Source organism: Nerophis ophidion, linkage group LG20, assembly GCF_033978795.1.
Source record: "Nerophis ophidion isolate RoL-2023_Sa linkage group LG20, RoL_Noph_v1.0, whole genome shotgun sequence".
NCBI classification, from domain to species: domain Eukaryota; kingdom Metazoa; phylum Chordata; class Actinopteri; order Syngnathiformes; family Syngnathidae; genus Nerophis; species Nerophis ophidion.
In genome coordinates, this window is record NC_084630.1 from 14980937 (window position 1) to 14995430 (window position 14494).

The 14494-nt window shown below is 37.2% G+C and overlaps 1 protein-coding gene across 5 annotated transcripts; it reads right to left on the reverse strand.

The window, feature by feature from the left end:
* Nucleotides 1–1067: 1067 nt before the first annotated feature.
* Nucleotides 1068–14130, reverse strand: LOC133538584 (CMRF35-like molecule 5). Of its 5 annotated transcripts, none has more exons than XM_061880238.1 (7): nt 13996–14093; nt 13577–13894; nt 13388–13504; nt 12909–12988; nt 7595–7734; nt 6995–7026; nt 1068–1732 (listed from the first exon to the last, which is right to left on the reverse strand). In XM_061880238.1, the coding sequence occupies exons 1-7, from the start codon at nt 14057–14059 to the stop codon at nt 1665–1667; spliced, it is 819 nt and encodes a 272-aa protein (XP_061736222.1). In that variant the 5' UTR covers nt 14060–14093; the 3' UTR covers nt 1068–1664. The 5 variants fall into 5 exon arrangements, with proteins under 5 accessions (XP_061736222.1, XP_061736220.1, XP_061736221.1 ...); XM_061880239.1 differs by having other exon boundaries at nt 1595–1732; nt 12909–13025; XM_061880236.1 differs by lacking the exon at nt 6995–7026 and having other exon boundaries at nt 12909–13025; nt 13577–13891; nt 13996–14130.
* Nucleotides 14131–14494: the final 364 nt, after the last annotated feature.

The following is a 14494-nucleotide window of genomic DNA, read 5'->3' on the forward strand; positions in this document are numbered from 1 at the left end:
ATGAATCGGAGTCTCCTCACTCATCTTTGCTCTGACGTATGCATTGTAAGGTTGTCCGGTATACCGGAACTAGTATAGTATCGCGGTACTAATGAATCAAACACGGTTCTATACTTAGTTTGAAAAGTACCACTTCGCCATATTTTTTTCAGGCATGATGGCGCGTCATCATCTCGTCGTGTCATTGCCGGTTTTACGAGCAATGGAGCATGTTCGGCAGCGCACAATCACGGAGTACTTACAAGCAGACACGGTGTGTAGACAGAAAAGGGAGAACGGACGCATTTTGGCTTAAAAACTGACGATAAAGGTGAAGCTATAACACCAAAAGACCCTCAGGGAGAATTGCTTTAAAACATGGCGGGCGAGTTAGACGTCCATCCGCCGTTGGCAGTGTTTTAGGTACTTCAAAAATCACTAATCCTCTCCTCCATGGCGACAAATAAAGTGAGCTTTTTTACAAGTATCATCCCTGCAAGACGAGGAATAGGTAAACATGCTTCACTACACACCGTAGGAGGATACAATAGCTCACCGGCATCACAATGTAAACAAATGCCATGGGTGGATCTACACCTGACATCCACTGTAATGATACCAAGTACAAGAGCGTAACTAGTCGATACTACTATGATTACATCGAGTATATATATATATATATATATATATATATATATATATATATATATATATATATATATATTTATATATATGTGTATATGTATGTAGGTGTGGGAAAAATCACAAAACTACTTCATCTCTACAGAACTGTTTCATGAGGGGTTCCCTCAATCATCAGGAAATCTGATGATTGAGGGAACCCCTCACGAAACAGTTCTGTAGAGATGAAGTAGTCTTGTGATTTTTCCCACACCTACATTTTGCGCTCTACCACGGTATCCAGCACTATTCTCTGTATAATCCAATCAAGACATGTATATATGTATATATATATCCATCCATTTTCTACTGCTTATTCCCTTTTGTGGTCGCGGGGGGCGCTGGCGCCCATCTCAGCTACATATATATATATATATATATATATATATATATATATATATATTCAGGTAACCGTCTATGGTTAAGGTAAGCAAAATTATGTGACTAATAGACGTATATACATCATTAATATAATAATCTATAGCTTAATCACGTGCGTAAACGTGTTGTTTTTGACCTTACTGATTTTTATGCTACAATATTTGACTCCAACCAGAATTCAATTAGATGTGCAGGATTTTTGAGCAATACACATACATGGCAAGTACTTCATTCAATATAATAAAAATGTTGTGCAAAATAAAAACATTTACAGGTTTTCTTAATTAGAACTCTTCCCTGCTTAACTTCAACTTTTACACTCGGTGTGCAGCTCTCCAACCTTTGTCACTATGAAAGATTCTGCTTTGACAAAAACAAAGAAGAGGCGAGCTCTTTGGGTTTTATTTGCATGACTGGCGACGTTTATATTATTCTATTTTTACAAAGTACATGTTAACTCAAATTGTACACACATTATAATGTGTGTACAATCATGCGACAACATCTAGATTTATAAATGATGGACTTTTGAAGCTAAGCCGGTGGAACCATGAGAATATTTGGTGTTGATAATATTTTCATAGATGGGATTAGTTGTTGGGTCCTTGTTTGATTGGTGACCATCAGAGAACTGTGCTGGATTTCTCTTGATGGATCGTAGTTCTTCTCCAGAGTTGACGTAAACGTTTTCCTGTGTGGAAAAAAAAAGAAACATTTTGTGTTAAAAGTGAAAAAAGACACTTAACGAATAACGAATTGTGTCACCTAGTCTCTATGGGTTTACATGCAGTAGTAAATTATAGTGGTGTCCAGTTATTGGAGCCTTTAGTATTAATACTGATCCAATACGATATCAGCCCAAATCAGATATATTTGCTTTTTTTTTTTTTAGTGCGGAATGTTAAAAAAAGGCTTGATAAAGTGAAAACACTCAGGGTCTGATCTACAAATAAAAAAAACTAGTGCTAAATAGCATGTGCAAACTGGCTCCAGCACCCCCTCTCCCACGACCCCAAAAGGGACAAGCAGTAGAAAATTAATGGATGAAACTATAAAATTGTTTGGCCTATTAGTGGGCATGTTGCGGGTGATCTACTAAGACTGCATGTGCAATTGATAACGAGTTTAAATGTGGTACAGACCACCCTATTTAAATGAGGGTTTTTTGGTGTGCTTCCAGCTGTGCTCATGGAAACACTCATTTTCCTTTACATTCACAACATCATAGTCCCATTTTAAACTAAGTTGTATACACTAGCCTTTTAATAGACCCACCTTTCACCCTCTATCACCTCCTACACACCCATGTTATCCATGCTCTTTCTCGGTCCAAGTAAGTTTTTCATGCCATAGTTTGTTAGTTTTGTTTTATGTCCATAGTTTTGCCTTTGTGGTAGTTTTGTTTTATTAGCCAAGTTTTTGATCCTCTGCTGAGAGCGCCTTTCGTTTATTCCATTTTTTTGAAGTAATAATAAAAGATATCATTACCTTCTGTCACGCCCATGGGATCAGGTTTTGTTTTTGTCATGTTTGGTTTTATTTTTTGGACACTCAGGTCCTGTTCCTGCATTTCCTTGTTTTCTTTGTTACCATGCCAACTCATTGATTTTCACCTTGCCCTCATGTCATGCCCCTGTCCTCAGTTCTCACACCTGTTTTTAATTATCTATTTAATTAAGTTTTTTTCTCCGCCATTGTGCGCGCCATTTGTTTGCCTTTTTGTAGTTTGTTAGTGTAAATCAAAATGTACTTACATTCACTTCTCGCTCGTGCCAATTTCCCTTTGCGTTGGTAAAACCAACTATCCCATAGTCCAAGTCGTGACAACTTAGCCATGTCGCTTTGCACCATGGCTAAAACAAACTGCACCATAGTCCAAGTCTTGACACCATATAAATAAACTTTGATTGATCGATGAGGTGGCGACTTGTCCAGGGTGTACCCCGCCTTCCGCCCGATTGTAGCTGAGATAGGCGCCAGCGCCCCCCGCGACCCCGAATGGGAATAAGCGGTAGAAAATGGATGGATGGATCATTGATATGCTCCAAAGGTCCACTCTGTGCTGTTTTCCTAATTTGGACGGGATATACAGAACATCACTTTTTCTGGGCGATAAACTGTAGTAGTGCGATTTGGACAACAACAAAAAAATACAAATTTTAACACGGTGAAGTTGCCCCGGCCTGGAAATATCCAGAATTAAATGTTGCAAGAAGTTTTTTTTATGAATAGATATGTTAATAATACATCTTCAATACTAGGTGAATATATGACGTTATTAGGGATGGGAATCGAAAACCGGTTCTTGGTGAATTAATTCCTTGGAATCGCTTGCCTTTTTTGTTCAACGATTCCCTTAACAATGGCGTCTGCTAATAATTGCAAGGTTACTGTTTTATCAAGAGGAGGATTGACGATGAATGGTTTCATCAAACCTTTTTAAGTGATGTTCGGTGGGACAAAACTAAAAGTTTGTTTACATGTGGCTCTGCCAGTTGAATAGCCCTGCCCTATGTATCAATCAATCAATGTTTATTTATATAGCCCTAAATCCAGGGGCGTCGCCAGACAAATTTCAGTGGGGCATGTGCCCCACTGTTGATCCGCAGTGCCCCAGTAAAAAATTCACCAATTAAAAAAAACGCTTCAGAGTTTTAAGTCTACATAACATAGACAACAGTGCACATACTACTTAGTATGGTAATTGATTGCTACTGTATTCACTCCACGAAACAATGAGCACATGGCTAATTAATATGGTAATTTATTCACGTGTGGATCGAGACTTCGGTTGAGAGAGAGAGAGAGAGAGAGAGATAGAGAGTGAAAATCACTGCGTGAGGTAGGTAACGTTAGCCAACAACAATTTGTTAATTACATTATTTTGATTTTGATTTGACTCAAACTGTGACTCCTAGATGGTTTTAAGAAAGTTATTCGCCCGCAGCAGAGAAGCAGCAGGAATGAGAGATGTAAGTGAAATCCTAGCTAGCTAGGCAACATCATTGTCTTAAGTTGATGCTAAGTTAGCTAACATTATTCCTTGTATCAAGACAAACATATTCATTTGCTGTACGAGCTGTCGGGGGAATTTCCAATGAACATGAAACATAATGTTGGTTATTGTCTGCTGGGGGCGGGCACTCTAACCACTTGGTCACCGAGTAGGTGAGATGAAAATGAGATGGTGGAAGCTGGATTCGTACTAGGGACCCCCAAGTTTCTGGACGGCCTCTATACAACCCCTGGGAAATTATGGAATCACCAGACTTGAAGGATGTTCATTCAGTTCAAAACTTAAGTCATACAAAAACAGAAACTTTCCGGCTTTATGAAACACTAAGAAATAAAGAATGTGAATTGTAGTCGTCAGTAACAGTTTTAGTTTTGGATCACCAAGAGTGAAAAAGATGGACTCATGAAAAAATAGAACAAAAACAACACATTGGTACTTTGTTGCACCACCTCTGGCTTTTATAACAGCTTGCAGTCTCTGAAACATGAACTTTCCGAGAGACAAACAATATTCTTCATTGATCTTGCTCTAACTTACTCTGATTACTGTAGACAGATCAGCTTCAGACCATTTTCACCAAAAATGTGCATTTGGATTGACGTCCGGGCTATTGGCAGGCCATGACATTAACCTTACCTATATTTCTCCAAGGAATGTGTTCAGATTTTGCTCTATGGCAAGATGCATTATCATCTTGAAAAATGATGTCATCATCCCCAAACATCCTTTCGATTGATAGAATAAGAAAAGTGTCCAAAATGTCAATGTAAACGTTTGCATTTATTGAAAATGTAACAACCATCTCCTCAGGGCCATTACTGACATGCAGCCCCATATCATCAATGAATGTGGACATTTACATGTTTTCTTCAGGCAGTCGTCTTCATAAATCTCATTAGAACGACACCAAACATAATTTCCGGCATCATCGCCTTTCCCAAGGCAAATTTGCGATTCATCACTGAATATGACTTTCATCCGGTCATGCTTAGTCCATAACTTATTATCCTGAGCCCAATGGAACCTATTTTTTTTTCTTTTAAAGGCCTACTGAAATTTGATTTTCTTATTTAAACGGGGATAGCAGGTCAATTCTGTGTGTCATACTTGATCATTTCGCGATATTGCCATATTTTTGCTGAAAGGATTTAGTAGAGAAGATCCACGATAAAGTTCGCAACTTTCGGTGCTAAGACAAAAGCCTTGCCTCTACCGGAAGTCGCAGACGATGACGTCACACGTGTGGGGGCTCCTCACATATTCACATTTATTTTAATGGGAGCCTCCAACAAAAAGTGCTATTCAGACCGAGAAAACGACAATTTCCCCATTAATTTGAGCGAAGATGAAAGATTTGTGTTTGAGGATATTGATAGCGACGGACTAGAAAAAGTAAAAAAAAAAAAAACGCGATTGCATTGGGACGGATTCGATGTTTTTAGACACATTTGGTAGGATAATTCTGGGAAATCCCTTGTCTTTCTATTGTGTTGCTAGAGTTTTAGTGAGTTAAATAGTACCTGATAGTCAGAAGCGTGTCTCCACGGGTGTCTTGACGCTCAGTGTCTCAGGGGAGTCGACGGCAGCTATGGACGGGGCAAGCTCAGCTTTTCTCCGGTAAGAACTGACTTTTTAATCACAATTTTATCACCGAAACCTGCTGGTTGACATTCCGTCGTGTTTCATGTTGGCTTGACCGCGCTCTGATCCATAGTACATTTTCACCTCCAGGAATTTTAAACAAGGAATCACCGTGTGTTTGTGTGGCTAAAAGCTAAAGCTTCACAACTCCATCTTGCTACTTTGACTTCACCAATATTAATTGAACACATTGAAAAAGATTCAGCAACACAGAGCTCCAAAATACTGTGTAATTATGCCGTTAAAGCAGACGACTTTTAGCTGTGTGGGTGTGCGTAGCGCTCATACTTCCTAAAAACCCGGGACGTCTAGCGTACACGTCATCATTACACAACGTTTTCAAGACGAAACTCCCGGGAAATTTAAAATTGCCATTTAGTAAACTAAAAAGGCCGTATTGGCATGTGTTGCAATGTTAAGATTTCCTCATTGATATATAAACTATCAGACTGCGTGGTGGATAGTAGTGGGTTTCAGTAGGCCTTTAAGGTGTTAATGACAGCTTTTATTTCCCATTTCCTTCAGTTATTCCAAACCCAAATATTGGGTTGTGCAATTTAGCGCTCCTTGACCCAATAGTATGTTAAAATTGATCAATTCTACTGCTGGTTTGTCCTACTCCTTCCCAACTACTGATCAAAATTATTTTTATTTTATTAAAATATACTCAAAAGCAAGATATGTCACGCCTATGGTTCATGTTTTGTTTTGGTCATGTTTGGTTTAGTTTTTTGGACATTTAGTTCTGTTTTGCATTTCCTTGTTTGTCTTGTTACCATGCCAACTAATTAGTTTTCATCTGTCATGTATGATCCTGAGTGTGTATGGCCATACTGCCCTGAGCATCCCCAATCTTGTTTGTTCTCAAAGCTAAGCAGTGTCTGACCTGGTTAGTACTTGGATGGGAGACCAGGTGCTGTTTTACCTTTCGACTCTTTAAGTTCCTTTTTTTTCCACTCCCTGTTTTGTCACCATGACGACCAATCAGTTCACCTGTCTTGTCTCACACCTGTTTGCACTTATCATGTTCATTATTTAAGCCACAGTTACCAGGTAGTCAGTCTGGCAACATCACGTCCTGCACCCATGATATCCATGCTGCTTTTCTCATACACTTGTCACAGTAAGTTTTTTTGTTATTTATGCCACAGTGCATGTTTTTTTTTCATGTTTATAGTTAATTGCCTTTGTGCTAGTCTTTTGTTTCATAGCCCAGTTTTTTGTACCACCACTGTGCGCGCTTTTTGTTTGTTCCTGTTTTTAGTTTATGAGTAAATAAATTAAATATGTACCTACCTTCACGCAGTTTCCACTCCATTCGCTTCGCACTTAGGGAAATCAAACCAAAACCAAGTCAAAGCTTGACAAGAAATGAGTGACATAATTTTTTTTTACAAGAATTGCCGTGTAAGATCATAGTAGTTCTATACAGCATGCTCAAATATTTTAATGTACATAAGATGTGTGATTGTAAATAATGTTAATGAGATTAATCCTTACTAAAATTCCCTTTGAAAAAAAGTACATTTTTATCTAAAAAAAAAAAAGCCTTTTACCCATTGAAAAACAACCCAAAAATAGTTCATAGCTTTGAAAACCCAGAAATTGAGTTAAGATAGTACCCTTATAACCCTAAAAATGGATTGCTCTTCATAAAAATAACTCCAACATTTAACCCAACATTCGCAACTCATTGATTGAAACTTTTATTAGTAGATTGCACAGTACAGTACATATGCCGTATGATTGACCACTAAATAGTAACACCAGAATAAGTTTTTCAACTTGTTTAAGTCGGGATCCACGTTAATCAATTCATGGTAAATTCATAAGTCGGGTTATCAAAATAACCCAGCATTTTTTAGTGTGTGGGAACACAGAAGTGCCTTGTCTTACCTCGTCATCGACCATATTGTCTGCACTGTTGAAGATAATGGCTTGTCGTCCCACTTTTGATCTGCACTTCCTGAAGGTCCCAGCAAGCACCAATGTAAAAAGCACAGCACCAGCCCCAGAAATACCATACCAAACAGCAGCTGATCAGAAGAGAGAAAATAAGGGTAAGCAATTGTAAAAGTTAGAATGTGTCACCAAATTACTGTATATTCACATTAAAGGCTGCAACATTGTGAACCCACACCAAACAAGAATGACAAACACATTTCGAGTAAAACATCCGCAACGTAACACAACAGAACAAATACCCAGAACCCCTTGCAGCTCTAACTCTTCTGGGACGCTACATAATACACCCCCGCTACCCCCTAACACCCTCCCCACCTCAACCTCCTCATGCTGTCTCAGGGAGAGCATGTCCCAAATTCCAAACTGTTGTTTTGAGGCATGTTAAAAAAAATAATGCACTGTGTGACTTCAATAATAAATATGGCAGTGCCATGTTGGCATTTTTTTTCCATAACTTGAGTGGATTTATTTTGGAAAATCTTGCTACATTGTTTAATGCATCCAGCGGGGCATCACAACAAAATTAGGCATAAATTTTAGGCATAAATTGATAATTAAGAGTTGGGAAATCATCAGGATATCGGCAAAAAAGCCATTATTGGGCATCTTTAGTGTATGTATATATATATATACAGTATATATATATATATATATATATATATATATATATATATCCTTGGGTGTCCCACGATTCGATTCAATATCGATTCTTGGGGTCACGATTCGATAATATATAGTTTTGTTTTTTTATTCGATTCTCGATTCAAAAACGACATTTTTCCGATTCAAAACGATTCCGTATTCATTCAATACATAGAATTTCAGCAGGATCTACCCCAGTCTGCTGACATGCTAGCAGAGTAGTAGATTTAAAAAATAAAAAAAAAGCTTTCATAATTGTAAAGGACAATGTTTTATCAACTGATTGCAATAATGTAAATTTGTTTTAACTATTAAACGAACCAAAAATATGACTTATTTTATCTTTGTGAAAACATTGGACAAGCTTATGAGATGCGATGCAAGTGTAAGCGACTGTGACACGATTGTTCTTTTATTATTTTTATAAATGTCTAATGATATTGTCAGTGAAGGAGTTTTAATCACTGCTATGCTGAAATTATAATTAATATTGATCCTGTTGTTGATAATATAAATTTTTGTTTCATTACTTTTGGTATGTTCTGTGTCGTGTTTGTGTCTCCTCTCAATTGCTCTGTTTATTGCAGTTCTGAGTGTTGCTGGGTCAGGTTTGGTTTTGGAATTGGATTACATTGTTATGGTATTGCTGTCTAGTGGTTTGTTGGATTGATAAAAAAAATAATTTAAAAAATCGATTTTTGAAAAATGAGAATCGATTCTAAATCGCACAACGTAAACTATTCGTATTCGAGGCGATTTTTCCCCACACCCCTAATATATATATATTTCTAAATTCCGGCAGGTTGGTTTATTCAAATAACACATTCAAATAACGATATCAATAAAACAGAGTAAGGTCAGGATCACCAACACAGACTCATTCACATTCAGGTAAATAAATAAGAGCTCAAAAACAAGGCCATTGCTGTAAAAATAATGCAGTGGAAACAAAACAAAAAAAAGGGAAATATATATTCTATCACTGTAAAGTGTTGTTTTGAAAAATGTAAGATCTGTTAGTCTTCAATAGTCGGTCTTAAACGCAACTTTTTCACCCGACTTCAGACAATTTCGGTTTTGTCTCTTTTCACATCCTCTACCTCTATTCACTCATGGAAGAAAAAAAAAAGTAGTAATAGCGATAAAGCAAGATTAATAATAGAGGTGGGTAGAGTAGCCAGAAATTGTACTCAAGAGTACTGTTACTTTAGAGATGTATTACTGAAGTAAAAGTAAGGAATAGTCACCCAAATATTTACTTGAGTAAAAGTATGTTGTGAAAAAACCTGCTCGTTTAATGATGACGGCAACAAGTAATGCACAAAAACATAAAAATAGCAATGAATAAATTCACAGCCAGGAATATCTCTTAAGCAATAACATATTAAGTAATATATATTTGGTTTTACGCTTTAATGAAAAAAAAATTGAAAATGTATTTTACCTTTGCAACCTCATTATACTATTGGCTCAGTTTTATATTCATAAATGTAAGTTTCTCAATACCCGACCTGTTTTTTGTGCCTTTAAAAAGATTTAGAACTCTACATTAAAACACTCTACCTCTAACAACCAAAAAGCTGTGAAAATGATGATGCTGTGTTCCAAATTTAAGTTATTTACTGAGATTGAGAGAGCCTATGGCTTTGCACTTTGTTTATTTTATATATATATTTTTTGGATTGTATTTTTGTTACTTTGAATTTACAACCCCCTGGCGCTGTTTTGTACGTTTTTTATACTGTTTTGTACTGTTTTTGTACTTATTTTGATTATTATTTTCAACTGTTTGTAAATGTTAAAATTTATAAATAAAGGTATACAAAAAAGTGTGCAGTTATTCATGTGACCGCTTGGCACTGTTTTATTGGTGAAACGGAGTCAAACGTCACCAGTGACTGCATTTGATTGGTAAAACGCAGGCATGTGATAGATCCTACTTTGAAAGTCTGTCTGACAAACAAAACAAAGCGTGCATTAACAGATCGATAAAAATCAGTAGCGAGCTGAATGTAGATAAATGGAACGGAGTAAAAGTAGCAATTTTTCTCTATAAATATACTCAAGTAAAAGTAGGTTGAATTAAAACTACTCTTAGAAGTAGAATTTATCCCAAAAGTTACTCAAGTAGATGTAACGGGGTAAATGTAGCGCATTACTACATCTGATAATAAATAATAATATCTAGGTGTGAAGGCCCTCTTGTTAAACATTTATTGTGAGTCTTTGCAGGCCCTGAGTACTAAGAAACAACAGGAAGGTTTTCTTCACAACTGCACTGATTAAATCCCACAGTTTTACTCGTAGACTTCGTTTTGACGGTATGGTGTGGTATGGTTTGTGTCAGACATGCCAAACAAGTGACTGACTTCTATTGTCTAATGTTAAATTCATATCATAGATAGATAGATATAGTTAAGACGACTGACAGACATATAGCAAAATGAGCAATATATAGACATTTCAAAATACCGTGTGCGCACACACACACACACACACACACACACACGCGCACACACACACGCACAATGGCAATGCTTTTGCTGCTACTGCAAGATGCCGCAGGTCATGCCCTGGGGAAGGAGCGCATAATTCACGACCATTTAGACCTATTTGCCCGAAGTGACAAATATTTATTTGAACGCATTAGGCTACCGAGAGCAGTCCCCCCTTTCTTAAACTTACGTTTTGACATTTTGTATTTCCTCCGCGGGATAATACGAATTTGTGTTTGCGGTTTGTGTTTTCCCGTGTGTAGTGCTTTAGTTATTGTCTTGTGCTGTTAATTTTTTGGCCTTTCCTGTTTTGTTGGTGTTTTCCTGTAGCAGTTTTATGTTTTCCTTTTGACCGCTACACCCCGCACCTGCTTTGTGTTTTAGCAAGCAAGACTATTTCAATTGTTGCTATTCTTCTTTTTGTGGACATTGTTGATTGTCATGTCATGTGGACGCTGTGAGTTTTTGCTGTCATCCAGCATTTTGTTTCTGTTTACTTTGTAGCCAGTTCAGTTTCACTTTCGTTTTGCATTGCCTTTTCCTTTCCCGTTCCCTTTTCTTCATTTTTGGTTTAAGGATTACATACCTTTTCACCTGCACGCAGCCTCCCGCTTTGGTCTACATATTGGGATCCCAACAAAGCACCCTCGTCTCACGCGACACATTCCGACTTTTACAAAGCAATGAACTACCTGCTGCCACCTACTGACATGGAGTATTACGTGGTTACCCTGCTGAGTTCTACACAGCACAGACTCTAAGCAACGGCCCGTTATTTGCAGATTGTAAATATTGATTTGCAAAAACTATTTTTTGGACCAATTAGGTGAAGTTGCATAATTTCCCACGGCACAGTGGAAACACACTGACTTAAAATAGAATAGAAAGTCCTTTTTTGATCCCTGGGGGGAATTCAGCACCACAGTTCGCTCACAATAGGCAATATTAATAATACATATTTAACATATTATATATATATATATATATATATATATAATATATGAATGATATACAAACCCCATTTCCATAAGAGTTTGGAAATTATGTTAGATGTAAATATACACGGAATACAATAATTGTCAAATCATTTTCAACTCATATTCAATTGAATATGCTACAAAGACAACATATTTGATGTTTAAACTGATAAAAAAAAAATTTTTTTACATATAGTCACTAACTTTAGATTTTGATGCCAGCAACACTTGTGTGCAAGAACGAATGGGACCCTAAGGCAGTGGTTCTCAAAAGGGTGGTACGCGTATCCCTGGGGGTACTTGAAGGTATGGCAAGGGGTATATGAGATTTTTTTCAAATATTCTAAAAATACCAACAATTCAAAAATCATATATAAATATATTTATTAAATAAATATATTTAATAAATGTTTGTGTATTAAACTGTTTGTAGTCAGCTATTAAAGATTGATCTCCTGCAATAATGAAGCTGTTTTGTAGCAACAATTCAAAAATCCTTTATAAATATTTTTAATGAATAATACTTCAACAAAATATGAATGTAAGTTCATAAACTGTGAAAAGAAATGCAACAATGCAATATTCACTGTTGACAGCTAGATTTTTTTGTGGACATGTTCCATAAATATTAAAAATGTATTTTTTGTGAAGAAATGTTTAGAATTAAGTTGATGAATCCAGATGGATCTCTATTACATTCCCCAAAGAGGGAGCTTTAAGTTGATGATTACTTCTATGTGCAGAAATCTTTATTTATAATTGAATCACTTGTTTATTTTTCAACAAGTTTTTAGTTATTTTTACATATTTTTTTCCAAATAGTTCAAGAAAGACCACAACAAATTAGCAATATTTTGCACTGTTAAACAATTTAAAAAATCAGAAACTGATGACATAGTGCTGTAATTTACTTCCTTATCTCTTTTTTTCAACCAAAAATGCTCTGCTCTGGTTAGGGGGTACTTGAATTAAAAAAATGTTCACAGGGGGTACATCACTGAGAAAAGGTTGAGAACCACTGCCCTATGGGACTAAATGAAAACAAACATCCAGAACCTGTCAGATAAAGTAAAGTATCATACAGAAATATGCTATTTGGTGAATGGTTCGTCTTGAATTAAACCTTCTTACCTGTAGGCCAGTTTGCACCCAGGTCCATTTCAGGTGTTGTTTGCGTAGAGGTGTAAGTGGTGGTCCAATATGTGGTAGACCTGATGGGTACAGATGTCGTTGTATGGACTTCAACAGCTGTATGGATCATGCCATTTATTAAAGAGCAAACAGGGTTGAAGTAATTTCATATAAGTGAAAAAGAAAGACAAATTAGCAATATTTTGCACTGTTAAACAATTTAAAAAATCAGAAACTGATGACATAGTGCTGTAATTTACTTCCTTATCTCTTTTTTCAACCAAAAATGCTCTGCTCTGGTTAGGGGGTACTTGAATTAAAAACATGTTCACAGGGGGTACATCACTGAGAAAAGGTTGAGAACCACTGCCCTATGGGACTAAATGAAAGCAAACATCCAGAACCTGTCAGATAAAGTAAAGTATCATGCAGAAATATGCTATTTGGTGAATGGTTCGTCTTGAATTAAACCTTCTTACCTGTAGGCCAGTTTGCACCCAGGTCCATTTCAGGTGTTGTTTGCGTAGAGGTGTAAGTGGTGGTCCAATATGTGGTAGACCTGATGGGTACAGATGTCGTTGTATGGACTTCAACAGCTGTATGGATCATGCCATTTATTAAAGAGCAAACAGGGTTGAAGTAATTTCATATAAGTGAAAAAGAAAGACCTTTGACTTGTAGCTTCACTTCAATGAAGGTGTCGAACCCGGGCCTATCCACAGCACACCAGTAAGTCCCAGAGTCTGACAGCTGGAGTTGCTTAAAGGTCACACTGAAGACTCCATTCCCCGCGTCCTCCAGACGTAGTTTACCCCGTGTGGCTCTTTCCCCAGGTTTTACTTTGGCCAATATGTCCTCATTCTCGCACGGATCCCTGCAAAAGTATTTCTTTTTCCAAGATGCATTGTTGTGATCGCACTGGAAGGACACTTCAGCACCTTCCAAACCTTCCACATTGACAGCCACTCCCCCAGTCCACACACCTGCTAAATAAAACGTGAGTAACAGCATATTAGATTTATAGCCCACCACATTCATTTTATATCCGATTATATGGAGTTGACGGCAGGCTTTGAAAAATTCTTACCGCACAGAAAAAAGGTGACCACGCGTATGCGCCATACTCCGAAGCGCCTGCTGTTAGCGGCCATTGAATCTTACGTGATCGGGGGGGTACTCTCGGTGCACACAAAGAGAAAGGAGGCTTCCTGAACTTGACTTTAAAGCTGCGGTGAGAACCTGCCCAGAGAAGAGCTTCCTCATTTTCTCGTTTATGACGCTCTCCTTTGCCTCAGACACTTCAAAGTGCCTATTACACATGGTTACAAGATATTGGACTATATCAGGGGTCCCCAAACTACGGCCAACGGGCCGGATCAGGCTCCCCAGCATTTATTTTTATTTTTATTTTTAAATTTTTTTGTTATTATTTTTTTAAATCTTTCCTTTCTAATCCATTTTCCACCGCTTGTTTCTCCCGGTGTCTCCTAGCTGCCCAGGCAAATCAAATAGTCTTAGAATGAATTTTCAACGTGACAATGTTAAAGGCCTATTGAAATGAGATTTTCTTGTTTAAACGGGGATAG